Source organism: Drosophila elegans, unplaced genomic scaffold (genome assembly GCF_018152505.1).
Source record: "Drosophila elegans isolate 14027-0461.03 unplaced genomic scaffold, ASM1815250v1 contig_349, whole genome shotgun sequence".
Taxonomy (NCBI): domain Eukaryota; kingdom Metazoa; phylum Arthropoda; class Insecta; order Diptera; family Drosophilidae; genus Drosophila; species Drosophila elegans.
Genome location: NW_024545729.1, coordinates 567671 through 582980, shown reverse-complemented (window position 1 = coordinate 582980; position 15310 = coordinate 567671). Strand labels below are relative to the sequence as shown.

The 15310-nt window shown below is 38.7% G+C and overlaps 1 protein-coding gene across 7 annotated transcripts in view; it reads right to left on the bottom strand.

The window, feature by feature from the left end:
* Positions 1 to 2362: 2362 nt before the first annotated feature.
* LOC108145281 overlaps positions 2363 to 15310 on the bottom strand; it is a 37110-nt gene continuing 24162 nt past the window's right edge. For 4 of the 7 annotated variants that reach the window (XM_017270586.2, XM_017270581.2, XM_017270582.2 and 1 more), the window contains 4 exons: positions 14355 to 14585; positions 6539 to 6957; positions 6376 to 6490; positions 2363 to 3106 (listed from right to left, as the gene is read on the bottom strand). In XM_017270586.2, coding sequence (XP_017126075.1) covers positions 2424 to 3106; positions 6376 to 6490; positions 6539 to 6957; positions 14355 to 14585 — 1448 coding nt within the window. In that variant the 3' untranslated portion in view covers positions 2363 to 2423. The remainder of the gene's footprint in view (positions 3107 to 6375; positions 6491 to 6538; positions 6958 to 14354; positions 14586 to 15310) is intronic. The other 3 variants (XM_017270584.2, XM_017270585.2, XM_017270583.2) reach the window with 2 other exon arrangements.

The following is a 15310-nucleotide window of genomic DNA, read 5'->3' as shown; positions in this document are numbered from 1 at the left end:
GAAAGGTCCAGTCCGGTGGATTTTCACCTCTGACGCAAATTAAGAGACTCAGACGACTTCAAGGTATCATTCCCGGCTTGGCTTCGCCCGAAGGTCAAGCCCGTTGGATTTTCAACTACGAAGCAAGACGCACTGACAACATCGTTTACTCCCATTTGACGTAAATAGAAACCTTCGGCGTGATCCCTTTAAACTATTCGTTCACCTATTGAACGGAACTCTCTATACCGGTGTTTCGGTGATTAACCAATTTCTTCTGTACCCCGGCCAGAGAGCATCCTTACGAAGTAAAACAATTTTTAGAAAATCAAACATTATAATTACATAATAATCATTAATATAAGCTAAAAATTAACAAAAACATTAAACAACAGGCAAAAAATTGTTTTGAACGCTTTGCTAAAATGTTAGAGTGTTAGCAGTGTAACTTGACTGTTGCCGACTTTCTTCTCTGATATCCTCAGAGATCTTTATTATGGCTGGTATGATACTTTTGATTTTGCTTTTAGAATTGCTTCAAGACACGTTTTTTAAGACGGAGTAGTTTTGAGTAGTAGGCTGCTCATTAACATAAAAGGGGTCGTTACCTCAAAGATTAAGTGGTTGTCTATGAGTACTGTGACTAGTGCTATAATCGTAAGTTTATACCCGTTACTTGAAGCATGGACTTCTCGGTGGAAAACGCTGTTCATCCTCCAAGTCTCAACTTATCGACTCGTTATGGACTGCGTACTCATCAAGCACGCTGCCACAGTTAATTACCTTGGTCTAACTTTGGGTAGGTGGCTCACCTGGAAGCCACATTTGTGCTTGCTACCCGCCAGAAAGCCAGAAGAAGATAAGTGGCTCCTTCGCCCTGGCCGTGGTTAACAGCAAAAGCACGGATTTTCAAGGCTATACTAATTCCCACCTTTTCCTGGGGCATACTTTTTTGGGAAACACTTCCATAAAACTTATCGAGTCTTGCCAAGTCAAAATTTTTAGACGCATGGTTAACACGACCATTTTTCGAGATCTCAAAATTTATTCTGTATGTACATCTGTTACTAACACAGCAAACCGTTACAGATCAAGACTTCTTTCACATACAAATAGACTAGCCTTGACACTAGTCAGACCTATAAACATGAGTAGACTTAAAAGACTACATCCATCCGACAACAGGATTATTGGACGACCTGCTAGTGGGAGACTGAACATCAATTTTTGAGGAACTTGTTGTAAATTACAACAAGTTTTTTTTTACTTTTTTGAAAGTGAATTAAGTTTCACACAGCACACAACCCTTTTCCTATCATGTATAAGTTGATAAGTATGTAACAGGTAGAAGGAAACGTTTCCGACCCTGTAATGTATATATATTTTAAGTATCAATAGCCTAGTCGATCTAGCCATGTCCATCTGTCTATCTGTCTGAATGAACGTCGAGATCTCGAGAGCTATAAAAGCAAGAGAATTGAGATTTTAAATGAAAACCCTAGGTATTCTTAAGTAGCGCAAGAGTATTTCCAAACGGGGTCGCACTCACAAAGTCTAGCACGACACTCTGAGAAACGTTAGACCCTAGCTATTGGACTCTCTGTGTGTGTTTCGGGCTCTGCCGCTGATCGGCCGCTGATCGGCCGCTGCTCTGCCGGTGACCGCTGAAGTAAAGAGGCAGAACAAAAGAAGTGTTAGCGGGGGGTGGGGGTCTGCACGCTATCTGCTTCTAGGGTTAGATATGCAGTTCAAAAGATGGCGCCACCTAAGCTCCGATTGTTTTGAGAGGAAATTTTTTGTTTGAAATGTGTTAGTTAGTAACGGGTAACGGGTATGTAATAGTTGTGAAACTCGAAAACAATGTTCTTTTTAGAGTAACTTGATGAGGTTGGCTATCAATTTTAAATATACATAAATTAAAATAATTTCCACATTATTTGCTTTTAACGATGCTTTCCTGGCCGATATAATGTGACCAGTTTGGCAGATCTTTAGTGTATATCGTATTGTTTAGCTGTCAATCAATATCTTGGCATTTGTAATTTGTAACATAAAAGATCCTTGTAGAAAACATATACGTGCACCCCAGAAATAAAACCACGCTTAAAGACACACTAAACATCTTCTTTGACTTGGCCGAAGAGTTATGTACGCAAAAAACACCAATTAATTTTGTTAACGGGTTAGTATGTACATGCATACTCTTTTCTTTTAGCGACCATCGCAGCAGATTGTCACACAATGTACAAATGATGTACTTATCAATCGAATATCACTCTTAAGTAAATATTTTAATAGAGGCAGATAGAAATAATTGCAATAGATTTTCGATGTGGTACCATTATTATTTGAAAAAAAGAACCAAAAAAACAAACACAGTGAATATTATTATTGTTACAATTTTATGTAAATATGTCGCAAATCGTTAAAGTTTTTAACATCCTCTAAAAGTCAGAGTATGGTAAGTTTCCAGCTACTGGTAAGGAGTATGTACTTTGATAGGGCTGTTGGTTGTTTTGGGTTGCTCCCCAGCCTCTGGCACATTTGTTAAAGGTTTGACCCTGGTTCAACGTTGGAGAAGCCGAGCTGCTCGTTAATGGTCCACATTTAGAAGGTCCAGTTGTTGGCAGATGACAGTAGGGGGAACCCATGGAGCCAATTGAACTTGGAGATCGGGACGTCTGTTCATTGGAAGCAATTCCAAATGGTATTGGTGAAGTATTGCGTACATACGAACTTTGTTGTACATTAAGATAATGTGGGTTTGGACCAGTCAAGTTTTTTTTGTCATGCTGCTCATACCTAGCCAATTTGTCGAAAGACAAAGGCGTGGGGTTAAAGTTGACCTGAGGCGCAATGCTTTCGGACCCAACTGGTTTTCTTTGGTAGCTAGTTGGTGCGTAAAGCTGCTGCTTTGGTGGTAATGTACTAAATCCAGATTTTAACGGTTTTGATAATGGAAATTCATTTCTTCCAGTAGTTGGATTTTCGTTAGAAATAAAGTTAGCTGTCGGTAAAGAGCGTGTAGATTCGTAGTTTTGTAAGTTGAAGGGCTGCTCGGGTCCTCCATACTGTTTTGGGGGTGCTGCATAGCTTGAAAGTGATAGTTCTTTTGGAACATATAATCCTGTAAAAAATGTAGAAAAAACAAAAAAAATTAATTTAATTCAGATTTTTTATTCAATATTAAATCGTAACATTTTTAGATGGTACCAGACTGGCACAGATATAGTGTATCAATTTAACATTATGGCCACATAGATTATAGTCCTGTTTCTGCTCTGTTTCTTAATAAAATATAAAAATGAGAGGCTACTATTTTTTTGAACGAATTTTTAGAGGTGCTTCTTGTTACACAAAAATAGTTGTTATAGAACGAAAATTTTTCTTTGTTCTTTAACATGCAATATTCCAAAAACCATTTCTGTCAAAATCAACCGATTTTAAACATATATATTGACACAGAAACATTTACAAACATTTTAACCTTGCCTTCATTGTTTGCTGTAGGTGTTGTGGCTTGTCCGACTTGGTTGAATTCCGTTGTATTATGTTGCTCAAAGGATTGTATTAACTCACGAACATTAACTTTTTCATCAGTTTCCCTTTTGACATTTTGGTCATCACTTTTAAATATTTCAAATTCGGGCTTTGGCGTAAAATCGCTAGGGTTTTGATAAGCGTATCGAAAAGAATCGCCAGAATCTTCTTTGTTTCGTAACATTTCTATTTCAAGACATTTGTGTCTTAAAAAGTAATTTTGAAATTTTTCAAGTTCATGTAATCGATTCTGTACATCAACAGCAAAATTCGTGGTCAGGTTATTTTCATATAATAAATGAATACAGCTATGGTTACTGTCATCTGCTTTGCCATATTGGGAATGAGACTCTGAAATATTCGAATTACTAAATAAACCAAAGTAAAATTGTAATAAGAATTTTAACGGGATTGGATCCCAAGCAAAAACGCTTAAAAATATTCTTCTATAGGCAGAAAGTTCTTTAGAACTTAAGTAAAAACGAAAACAAACATTGACGGTAGGATTGTTGAATTTTACGTTTAATGTATGCAAAAAAGGTTATGTAGGGTTTTTATAACGATTGTTAATAGAATACTTTAAAAATTTAAATATAATTTATATAAATATAACCGCTTATAACATAAAAACATCAGTTATATTCGATGAATGAAAAAACAACCTAGTTAGAAGTTTTTAGAATCGATATTTCGAAATTTTTCGATATTAATTTTTTACAAATTGGTTCCGGACTTGGAATTTATGAAAAATTCAGAAATAACTCAAGAAATTATTTTTGAGCAGCATTTTTTTTGGTAGCCTGAGTACTGCTGTCCAAAGGCCAAAACATTGGAAACCAAAATTGTTCTGCCTTTTTATACCCTTACATAGAGTATTATATTTTCAGTCAAAAGTTTACAACGCAGTGAAGGAGGCGACTCTATTAAGTATATATATTCTTGATCAGCATCACTAGGAGAGTCGATCTAGCCATGTCCGTCTGTCCGTCCGTTTCTACGCAAACTAGTCTCTCAGCTTTAAAGCTATCTGCATGAAACTTTTCCAAAATTTGTCTTTTTATTGCAGGTAGTATATAAGACGGAACGAGCCTGATCGGACGACTATAGCATAAAGCTCCCATAGGAAATTCCGTTTGACTATTAAATAATTTGCCAGTTCAGAATTACGCTATTAATTTTATTAAAATTGGAAAACAATATCATATAGCTGCCATAGAAACTCAAATAATTGAGCTGCAAATCATCATAGCTTCAATGCTATTAAACATACACGCAAGTAAATCCTAATTTTAATGCTTTAAAGAATATTATAGCAATAGATGCAAGGGTTTATGAACTTCGGCTTGCCGAAGTTTGCTTCCTTTCTTGTTTAGTTATAGTAATGGTTAAATACTTTAGAATTACTCTTTTAATTTTATTCAAATCAGAAAAGGATATCGTATAGCTTCCATAGAATCGATCGAATAATTAACCTAGCTTCAATGTTTTTAACCATAAACGCATATATATCGAAATTTAGATGTTTCAAAGAATGCACACGGTCGAGCCCATACAAAAAAGGGCACACAAAATTAAAATATCTATAGCGTCGTTCGATTTCGATTTTTTTTTTCTTATTTTGATCTATATGTGTCTGGAAATACGCTGCAAAAAGGATTTTGTACAAATAATGTTTTCAGATACCCGAAGGTACCTATTTCATTCAAGTTATATACCGTAATTTACCTTTAAATGCGTTTTCACGACAGTTGTGTTTATTAGCTGCTGAGTAAGACTTTTTTACAACAACTAGTCCGATTTGAGTAGTTGCATAAATTTTGCCAATTGCAATTTAAAAAAATCTGCCTGTGGAAAACGTAGTAGACTTTTTTCAAGTTTAAAAACAAAATGTACAAGTCCAAAAAGAACTATCTTTAAATAATGAAAAAACTTAGCCACCCATTTTCTCGCCTCGAGACTAGAAGACCCCCTTAAATAAGCCAAAATGCGTAAGCCAAGGCACACTGCAAAACATGATCCGCCAATTAAATACCAACTCGGCGCCAACTCTGAAACTAAAATACTAATTCGGCGCTTGCCTTCCTGCGCCTTTCACAGAGCGTGTTCCCAAATGCACGCTCGGTAACGACCGGGAGGAGGAAGAAGAATCTCTGGGCGCTTGAGGTAGGCGGACATGTGCACTAAAGGCAAAAAAGAAACTCTGAAGAAAAAGGTGATAGTACTATGGGCGAAATACTCGCAAGATTGTTAGCTCAGATCGGAAATTGGCGTACACATTTAATTACGAAAGTTCAAGTGTCTCAATCAACAAATTCCGAACGTGTAAGGCAGCAGGATTCATACAAGTCAGGTTGCTACTGGTCAAAAAATGGGTTTTTAAGCCAACAATAAAACTGTTTTTCATAAAAGTTGGAACTCATCCGCAGTAAGCTTAGACATGGCCCCTTCTGATTACCATTTCTTTAGAACGATGCTGAGTTTCCTTATTGGCAAAGGCTTTACTACAGATCAAGGTATTCAAAATTGTCTTTATGTGTTCTTGAGCTCAAAATATAAAGAGTTCTTTTGCCAAATCAAAAAGCCAAAGAAAGTCAAATCAAACGGTGGCCAACACCTTGAATAATGTCCTTGTACTATATACTAGTATAACCCGTATATATAGCCTATATTTCTTAATGATAGTGAAGGACTTATATTCTAATTAAGCCAACATTGTTCATTAATCAATACATTATTCCCTTAATCGAATAGTTGTCAACAAGTTTTAAGCCAGGACACTTTAAGAGCTGTTTGAATATATAATCATTTATAGAGTTTGTAAATAATCATGAACTGGTCAATGAGCTCGATACTAACCTTTAGGTAGTTCCACATTACGACCTCCCCAGCCCTGGGCAACGCATGGTGTATAAGCAAGATCTCTTTGCGGGTTCGAGCGTACGTTGGTTGATTGCGGTGAAGAAGCATTATCCTGTGAGAAGAAACTGTTAGTTTTGTACAACAATTGGATAAAGCATACATTTGTATATTGATTCTGAGCATTATTATGCGTAGACTCCACAGCATCCCTTAAATCGATATTACCGCCATGGAAATACGGAGTTGGTGACACGGTTGGCGAAAAACATTGACCTTTGTTATCCTCCAAAAACGCAGAGCTTGCTGAACCAGTTTGTAAAGCTGCTTCCCAAGGAGACTGAACGACCTGGAGTCCGGGCTTTGAATACTTCTCGATCAACTGATTTTGATGTATATTCAGTTGAACTCGATGTTTACCCGCGTCAGAATATGCGGGCAAAATGTTTGGTGAAATTGCCGGCTTTTGATGATACTGCTGATAATCTGGAATACCAGACGGATGATTTTGAGTGCCTGCATGGGTCTCATCGACTATCCAATTGTCGGCCTTTCTGCGGCGCTTCGCAAAAAGTTCGGCACCTACATATATGTCGTTAGCGGTTGGTTATACCCCAATTGAAGGCGTTGGTTGCGGCGGCGGCGGCGGCGGCGGAGGCGGAGGCAGAGGCGGCGGCGGAGGGAGCGTCAATAATGAAGCAATGCAAATGTTTAAATTAAAAATGTAAACCAGTATAATAACATTTGTAATAATATTAACATAACAAAACTGTCCTCAAATCAAGTTTTGAACCTGGTCCATAAGCCTAAATATTTAGTCTTAGTTTTATCAAACCCTGTGAGCCAATGCATCCTAGCTAAATAATGGGAACTAATAAATTTCTTTAGCCAATAATTTAAATGCAGGCTTGCTTTTCTTTCTCCCTGTTCCTGGTGTTGGGCAACCAACAAAGCCAAGCCAGGCTATTTTTCATAAAAACTATTAGAACCAAATTTATTGAAAATATTTGTTTTTTTTTTAGTATCATTTGAATAACATGGAGCTATTTAGCTTATATATATTCTCTACTTATCTACTACTGTCGGTGACAGGATTTTATAGGAAGTCTAGCACAAAAATTAGTTTTCTGATGTTTCCTGAGCCATTATTGGTCGCCGTGGCACTAAAAGCACTTTAAGTAGGTGGGCGAAAGCCAATTATTGATGTTTACAACAATACTAAGAGCTAATCAGTTTTTTGGTGCACCATTACAACATACAAAAAAAGTTTTTTAAACGCTAAGAACTAGTTATTATGTAACAAATAAGAATCATTTCAAAATTTTTGAAAAAGTCTGTTGTGGAAGCGTTAAGCTCCCAATCCTTTTTCAGAACCAATCGCTTTACTAAGCTCAGCGTAAGCTACGACAGTCTAATATCGCCTCCTTACAGAGAAAAATCCACCATTCACCATCCGTCAAACGGAAGGTTTATTAGGTTTTGCCGTTCCAAAAATACCACAGTTAGTCCGCCGTTCAAATTTAACAGACTATGACGGACTTTTTTAAGACTTATTTTAGTTAACCGATGTTTTTTTGACGGAACCCTCTTTCCACACAGTCCATCCCTGAAAATCCGTTAGGAATTTTCAAATGTCTGATAATCCTGATCCTGAACCTTCCGATAACAAAATCAAAGATGGTTGACTTGTTGACTTTGTTTATGTTTTGACGAGCCACATCTGTTCCGATCGGCTGTTATCGGAGCACTCCATGACTCATTTTTTATTTGGCCGCTTGGGTATAAAAATGGTGGAGAGAGTGATTTATTTATGGAGTTATGACACTACATTGTTGGCTTCATGTAGTGCTAGCAAGACAACCTATGACTATTCCAATAAGCAATGAATGAAGAAAATTGTCAAAACCGATACCCGATAGTAAAAAATATGAACCGGATTTTGATGTAAAAATACTATTCAATGAAATACCACCGGGCCGCTACATTACATACAATGTGCAAAATTGTATCTAACAAGAAAGAAAGCAAACTTCGGCAAGCCGAAGTTCATATACCCTTGCAGATATTGCAAGAATTTTTGAACACATTAAAATTAGGATTTACTGCGTATATGTTTAAAAACATTGAAGCTATGAAGATTAGCAGCTCAATTATTTTATATATTTTTATTATTTCTATGGGAGCTATATGATATAGACGTCCGATTTTGATAAAATCTAAACCATAATTCTGAAATATTTAACCATTGCTATATGTCGAAGAACTGAACAAAAAATTAAAAAACAGAAAAGTTATAATTTTTTTCATTTATTTTTCCGATTGTTCCTATGGAAGCTATATGCTATAGTCGTCCGATTTTGATATAATTTAAACCATAATTCTGAAATAATTAAACATTGCCATATGTCGAAGAACTGAACAAAAAATTAAAAAACAGAAAAGTTATAATTTTTTTCATTTATTTTTCCGATTGTTCCTATGGAAGCTATATGCTATAGTCGTCCGATTTTGATATAATTTAAACCGTAAATCGAAAATATTAAACCATTACTAAGTGTCGAAGGACTAAACAAAAAATTAAAAAACAGCAAAGTTATAATTTTTTTCATTTATTTTTCCGATTGTTCCTATGGGAGCTATATGCTATAGTCGTCCGATCCGGCTCATTCCGACTTATATACTACCTGCAATAGAAATACAACTTTTGGGAAAGTTTCATGCAGATAGCTTTAAAACTGAGAGACTAGTTTGCATATAAACGGACGGACAGACGGACAGACTGACAGACGGACAGACGGACAGATGGACGGACAGACGGACATGGCTAGATCGACTCTACTAGTCATGCTGATCAAGAATATATATACTTTATAGGGTCGGAGATGTCTCCTTCACTGCGTTGCAAACTTCTGACTGAAATTATAATACCCTCTGCAAGGGTGTAAAAACTGAAACCATTTAAACGTTAAAGTCAGCGGGATAAACACAATATAATAAACCAAACAATAAAGTTTTGAATTAAACGTTAAAAAGGCAGTGTGACCCTGAACTTATTACCAAAAAATCTCAAGTAGTACCCATACAGTTGTCTCTTTCTCTGAGCTTCAATAAATCTGTCAATGAATGAGACGAACAATGTAATGTCATACCCGTATTAGTTTTTGGTGAAACGACCTATTCCCCTCCCCAACTAGGGACATTTAAGTAAGGTAAATACCATAGTTAAGTTAAGATTTGAATACTTATTGTTAGTCGAGAGAAGATTGAATAAATAAAATTAAATATAAAAGAAAATATATATAGACGCAATGAAGCAGAATTCCGTTTATACTTGGCGACGCAAGTACGCGCTACAGAACAGCTGCTCATTGTTTTGATGTGTGACTATTGCAGCGATAAATGACAAGCTGCGGCCGAGCAGCGGCAGAGGATCGATTATGCAAATGTTTGTGTCTACACACACACAGGAACACCGGCACTCGCCAGCAGCGGAACCGAGCCCCAACAAATCCCCCGAGTGGAATAGGGCCGAGCAAAGAAAAGAAGCCCGCAATACACGGCGGCCCGATGCCGTAGTTGTCGAGGCGAAAGGAAAAACCTCAGCGAAGTCTTGGCAATGGTCACCAGGCGCAGCGATGGTCAGCTGCAAGATCTGAGCAAGAGCGTACATATGTTTCGCCGCACCGCAAGCGGCAACCTTCTGCTTGAGCTCGACAGAGATGGCGACAAGAGCGCGGCGCTGATGAAGCAGGACTAAGCAGCAGTTATGTACGGTGCAGCGGCTGTGCGAACCCTATCAGAGGATTCGATAATGCAATTCCTGGCGGTCAGCGACTTGGACCCATTGGTAACGGACCTGTCAAAGGCGCTGGTGGATCAGTAGCGGCGAGCACAGTGAAAGTTAGAAGCCTTTGACCTGCCTTAAAGCGCTCATTGCCAAGAACAAGTTAAAGTTGGGATGGACTGTATGCAGGATCAAGGAGAGCCATTCGAAGCCTAGGTGCTTTAAGTGCCTGCAGTTCGGTCACATAGCGGCTCGGTGCAAGAGCCTAAAGCTAGACTTTAGACTGCTTTCTAAAGTGCGGGCAACCCGGACAAAAAGTAGCGAGCTGATCACAAGAGGCTATCAGCGCTAAGAGAAGCGTAGCACATAGCAGGCAGCAGGAGATTCCTTATGAGCAACAAACCACCAGCGAAGTAAAAGCGAGGCTGCGCAAGATCTGCTAAGTTAGACCCTGCGGGATACCCAGGTGGACGTAACGCTTATCAGCGAACCCAACAGGAAAATACCCGGTACAGACTATATACTGCACGCGACAAAGTCTGCTGCGATTCTGACGTATGGATCAAGCCCACCTAAAAACGTGAGTACCGGGCGGAAGTCAGCAACCTGTGAATCTATAATTGCTACGTACCACCACGCTTTTCTCTCCAAGAATACTCAGCGGTCCTGGACAAGTTGTTGCACGATGGAAGGGAAATGCAAAACGTGGTCATCGCAGGAGACTTTAATGCCTGGGCAGAAACCCGAAAGGTCGCTATGGATATGCCGTCAGGTAAAGCACGAGGACCTGTTGGAATTCCAGACATTGCGGTTAAGATGGCAACGATTAAGCACCCTAAAGCATTCGCCAGCGCCTTCAACCAGTGCCTCACGGAAAGCGATGGAAGACCCAGAAGTTGGTTCTGCCACTTAAGCTGAACAATCCACCGGAGGATCCGTTGACCTACAGGCCGGTATGCTTGATGAAAGGGCGTTCGGGATCTTCATCGGCACAGAATGCACAAAGCCGTATCCGCTGCGCGAGACCTCTCACCAATGCTGTTTCGCTTTACGAAAGCGAGATCCACGGTCGATGCACTCGCGACGGCGAAGGACATTGCTTCGGTGGCAAATTGAAGGAGTAAGATGGCAGCAGGGAGACCGTAAGGAGTACTGCTTTGCCGTGACACTAGACATCAGGAATGCCTTTAAATCGGCACGGTGGGCCGACGCTGCTGGTAGTCAGACGTACATGAAGGTTCTGAAATCTATGGACAGGTTTTGTACGCTTAGAGTTTGCTCTGGCTTCCAACGATATCGGATGACGCAGACCACGTCATAGCTGGCAGGGTCCCTGTAGATTTGCTGGCAATTGAGGCAAAGGAGATCAACTTTGTGCTCAAGATGTTGGGAGGACTGTGCACCTGATCTTAGAGGCGAACAGGCTAACGCCCGCGGAAGGATGATGGAAAGGTGGCAGAGACGCTGCCAAAAGTCGACGAAAGGACTCTTGGCCTTTAGGATCATACATACGTAAACAAATGGAGGCAAAACAGGGAAAAGAAAACGACCACAACTGCCCTATCTTCGGCGTCGAGAAAACAGCTGAGCAATTAATTTTTACTTGCCCACGGTTCGACCGCGACCGAGAAGGCCTTCTTGAGGATATCGGGAACCCAACGATTCAAGGGTACCAGTTGATTTCGGGCTAAAGGTTTTGGGACCGGATCGGCAACTTCGCATCGGTGGTCATGAAGCGACTTAGGTGACAGAGCGGCAACAGCACGAAAGGCGGCTAGAAGCACATGGGAGAGCTGCAACACAGTGCTCACCCTGACCCTGCGAAGCAATGTCTTGCGGTAGTACCGCAGGGATTCAGGATCTTCTTTCGCGACTCTCCCAATTACCCACCCCTTCTACTCACCTATACACCTTTACTCGATTTCTTTTATACCGCTGTAAATATTATGTTTATATTTTCACTTAACTTATACTAAATAAAGTTGATTAAAAAAACCTTCGGCCTAGCACCTACAACACCTACGGACACACAATAGCTATTCAGACAAACTTGTTCAGCTATTAAGCTGTTAAGTTTCACCCATCTGATAAGATACGGAACCAGAAAAAGGGCTCTGGGGACCGAACAGGGCGGCGAAACCCCCATCGGGCGCCGGAAGGAAATTTCTCGGCCACCGGGCGATCTGTTTCGTACCGCATTAACACACAAGGAGTCGAAGACAGGGTTAGCGGGAAGAGGCGCAAAAACGAGGCCTACTGATGGACGCCACGGCCTAAGGCGTTCCCATTTGAGCGAAAGCGAGACGCGGAAAAGGAGCAGGGATGCTCCTACAAGCCCCGATAAGCAGGCCAAGAAGACTAAGTGCCAAAAGCCCCCAGTCGAGCTAGTGCTTGACTTGGCAAATTTGATAGACGGACTGATCTCATCGTGTATAGAGAAGAAGCCGGCAGTTCGCCACATCAATCAGCTCATGAACAATACTTTGATGAGCATCAAGAAGATCCAGCTAGAGCTAAGCGAAAGATTGGAGACAGCATTTTTGCAATGTCCTTCGTTCGTTTGTTTCGCTTTAATACAGCGAAGTCTTGGTCCTAAAACCAATTTTACTGTTTTAAGCAGCTCAAGCTGAAAACTTGTGCTCTACCACTCTTTGGAAAACCCGCTAGTTTACCGGGAAAACGGCTAAAAATATAGATTTCAAACGCCCACAACTTCCAAACGACTAAGGCCACGGATACGTATTGTGTATTGTTAAAAGAAATTTTTAAGGCCTATTTTCGTTTCCTTGATATAATTTATTTAAGTAAAATAATTACGGATAAGATTTCAAAGCGGCGTGCCTATTACAAAAGTAATTTGGTGTTGAAGGTTCGATCGTCACGTTAATTTTACCCCGTCAAGAGCTAAAGCTCTGTTTTAAAAGAAAAGGTCTCGACGAAAAGTGTTCGCAAGCTAATTGCCTCTCGCTCTCTCTCCTTGAGCTGGCAAACCAAATTGGGCTCAGTGAGTAAAATAACGTACATTGGAAAGAACGTGAGTTCGTCTATTATAGGCCAGTCTTACTGAGCCCATCCAGGCTGCCCTCGCGATTCATCGGCTACATTCTCTCGCACCAGTATCGGCTCAAAGAGATAATATGCGTCTTCGTAGACTTCTTTATCTTCATATTAAATCATAGTGTCTCGCCAAAATTTGTCCGTCACCAACTCAATCCAAGAAGCAACGGGACCAGATTTAGCAACGCATACGAAGCCATAAATGGCCTCAGCTCTTGAACTAAGATCCCACAGTATTGGACCGATATATTAACCAGCACTACATAATGTTCACTCTATCTAGGACATTTTCCGACAGGCCGATATTAACCAGCACTACACAATGTTCACACTGTATTAATCATTCGCCCACATGCTTTTGTTTTTTAAATGCTACGGATTAGTGGTGAAATGGTTATCTGCACTTTTAAATAATGGCTTACATATTATCTGTGCACAAATTGCTCTTGGATGAGCGGTAACCTCCTCAGGTTCACTGAGACTAAGATAATCGCCAGTTAATTCAAGATCTTTCGCCCAAGACTTTATAGTTCCAAAAAAAAAACATCGGTTAAATACCGGCTACAATCATGAGGTTAGAAACGTTAATTCCGCCATCTAGGATCTGGGAAATTTGAACTACGGCTAAACCTTATGGATGGTGGATGGTGTTTTGTGGGACGTGGTTTTTAGACAGTTCATCAGAGCTATGCATTTGGACAGCGTACAGCGGGCACTATATAATTAAGCCAACTCCTTATGTCACTTGATCGTAAACAGATTGAAAAGAATCATATTGAAATTTTTAATTAGATATTAGTGCTCACGTAGTTTTTTTTAATTTGAGGGCTGCGAAATAGTTAAATATTAAAAGTCATATATTCCATAATCTCTAAGAACAACTACAACTTCTGTTATCAGTTAAATAAAAGATTACATATACAAATATTTATGCAACATTTTTCTCATATATAGTTCAAGGAAACAAGTTAAGGTAAATTGGTAGTCCGCCCTGTACGAAGTCACTAGTTTTCTACCTCCTTAAAAGTGTGCCATGTTTCATTTAATATAAAATAAAAATATACCTTTCATTTTCTCAATTAAAATTGTATAATATTGAGTTTTATATTCAGCTTACATTTAAATTTTAATAAGTTACCTCGTCCTTGATGAAGTTGAAGTGCAGTTATTAGTTCAGCGCAGTTGTCAGGCGATAAAAGCCCAGTTTCAACGTTAATTAATTCTTTGAGCGAATTATAATCACGGACTTTTCCGTTTGGGTTCATTATGAGCTTTAGCGGTATTTTTTCCAAATTTTTAATTTCCAATGTGGAATTTGTTTCAGAATTCTCTTTACATGGATTTATAGCGTCATTTGTGCACTCATTTCCTAAATATGTAAATGATTGTATATGTACATAAAAAAAGAACTCAGGTGCTTACTGTATCTAATTTTATGTTGATAATATTAAAGAAAGAAGTAAAAATTGCGTTTATTTATTAAGTTAACATTTTGTTCTATTTAAAAAGTGCCCAAAGTTAGAAAAATATAAATATTGTTATCCCTTAATATCAGGTTCTCACATCTGAATGTTTTAATCTGATAAGATTCCAACGGCTTCGACTTCTTTAGTTATTATAGGAAATGGTTATCTGTACTTTTAGTACTAAATGTAGCTTCGATTAAAAGTTATACTGTTAGTCCTCAGATTGCTAATAAAGTTAAAGTTGCAATGTAAGATGTTGGAACAGGAGATATATGAGTTTGCTAAAGTCGTCCGATCCGGCTCGGATAGCTCCTATAGGAACAATCGGAAAAATAAAAAAACAAATTATAACTTTGCTGTTTTTATTTTGTTTTTTTAGCTCTTCGATATATAGGTAACGGTTAATTATTTCAGAATTACGGTATAGCTCCTATAGAAAAAATAAAAAAAAATATAAAACAAAAATTTGAGATATAGGTAATTATTCTATTTTGAATTTTTCTTACAAATTTTTTTAACTTATTAATAATTTGACAGCTCAGAATGACGCTTTTAATTTTATTAAAATCGGAAAATGATATCATATAGCTGTCATAGGAACAATCTCATAATTGAGCTGCAAGTCATC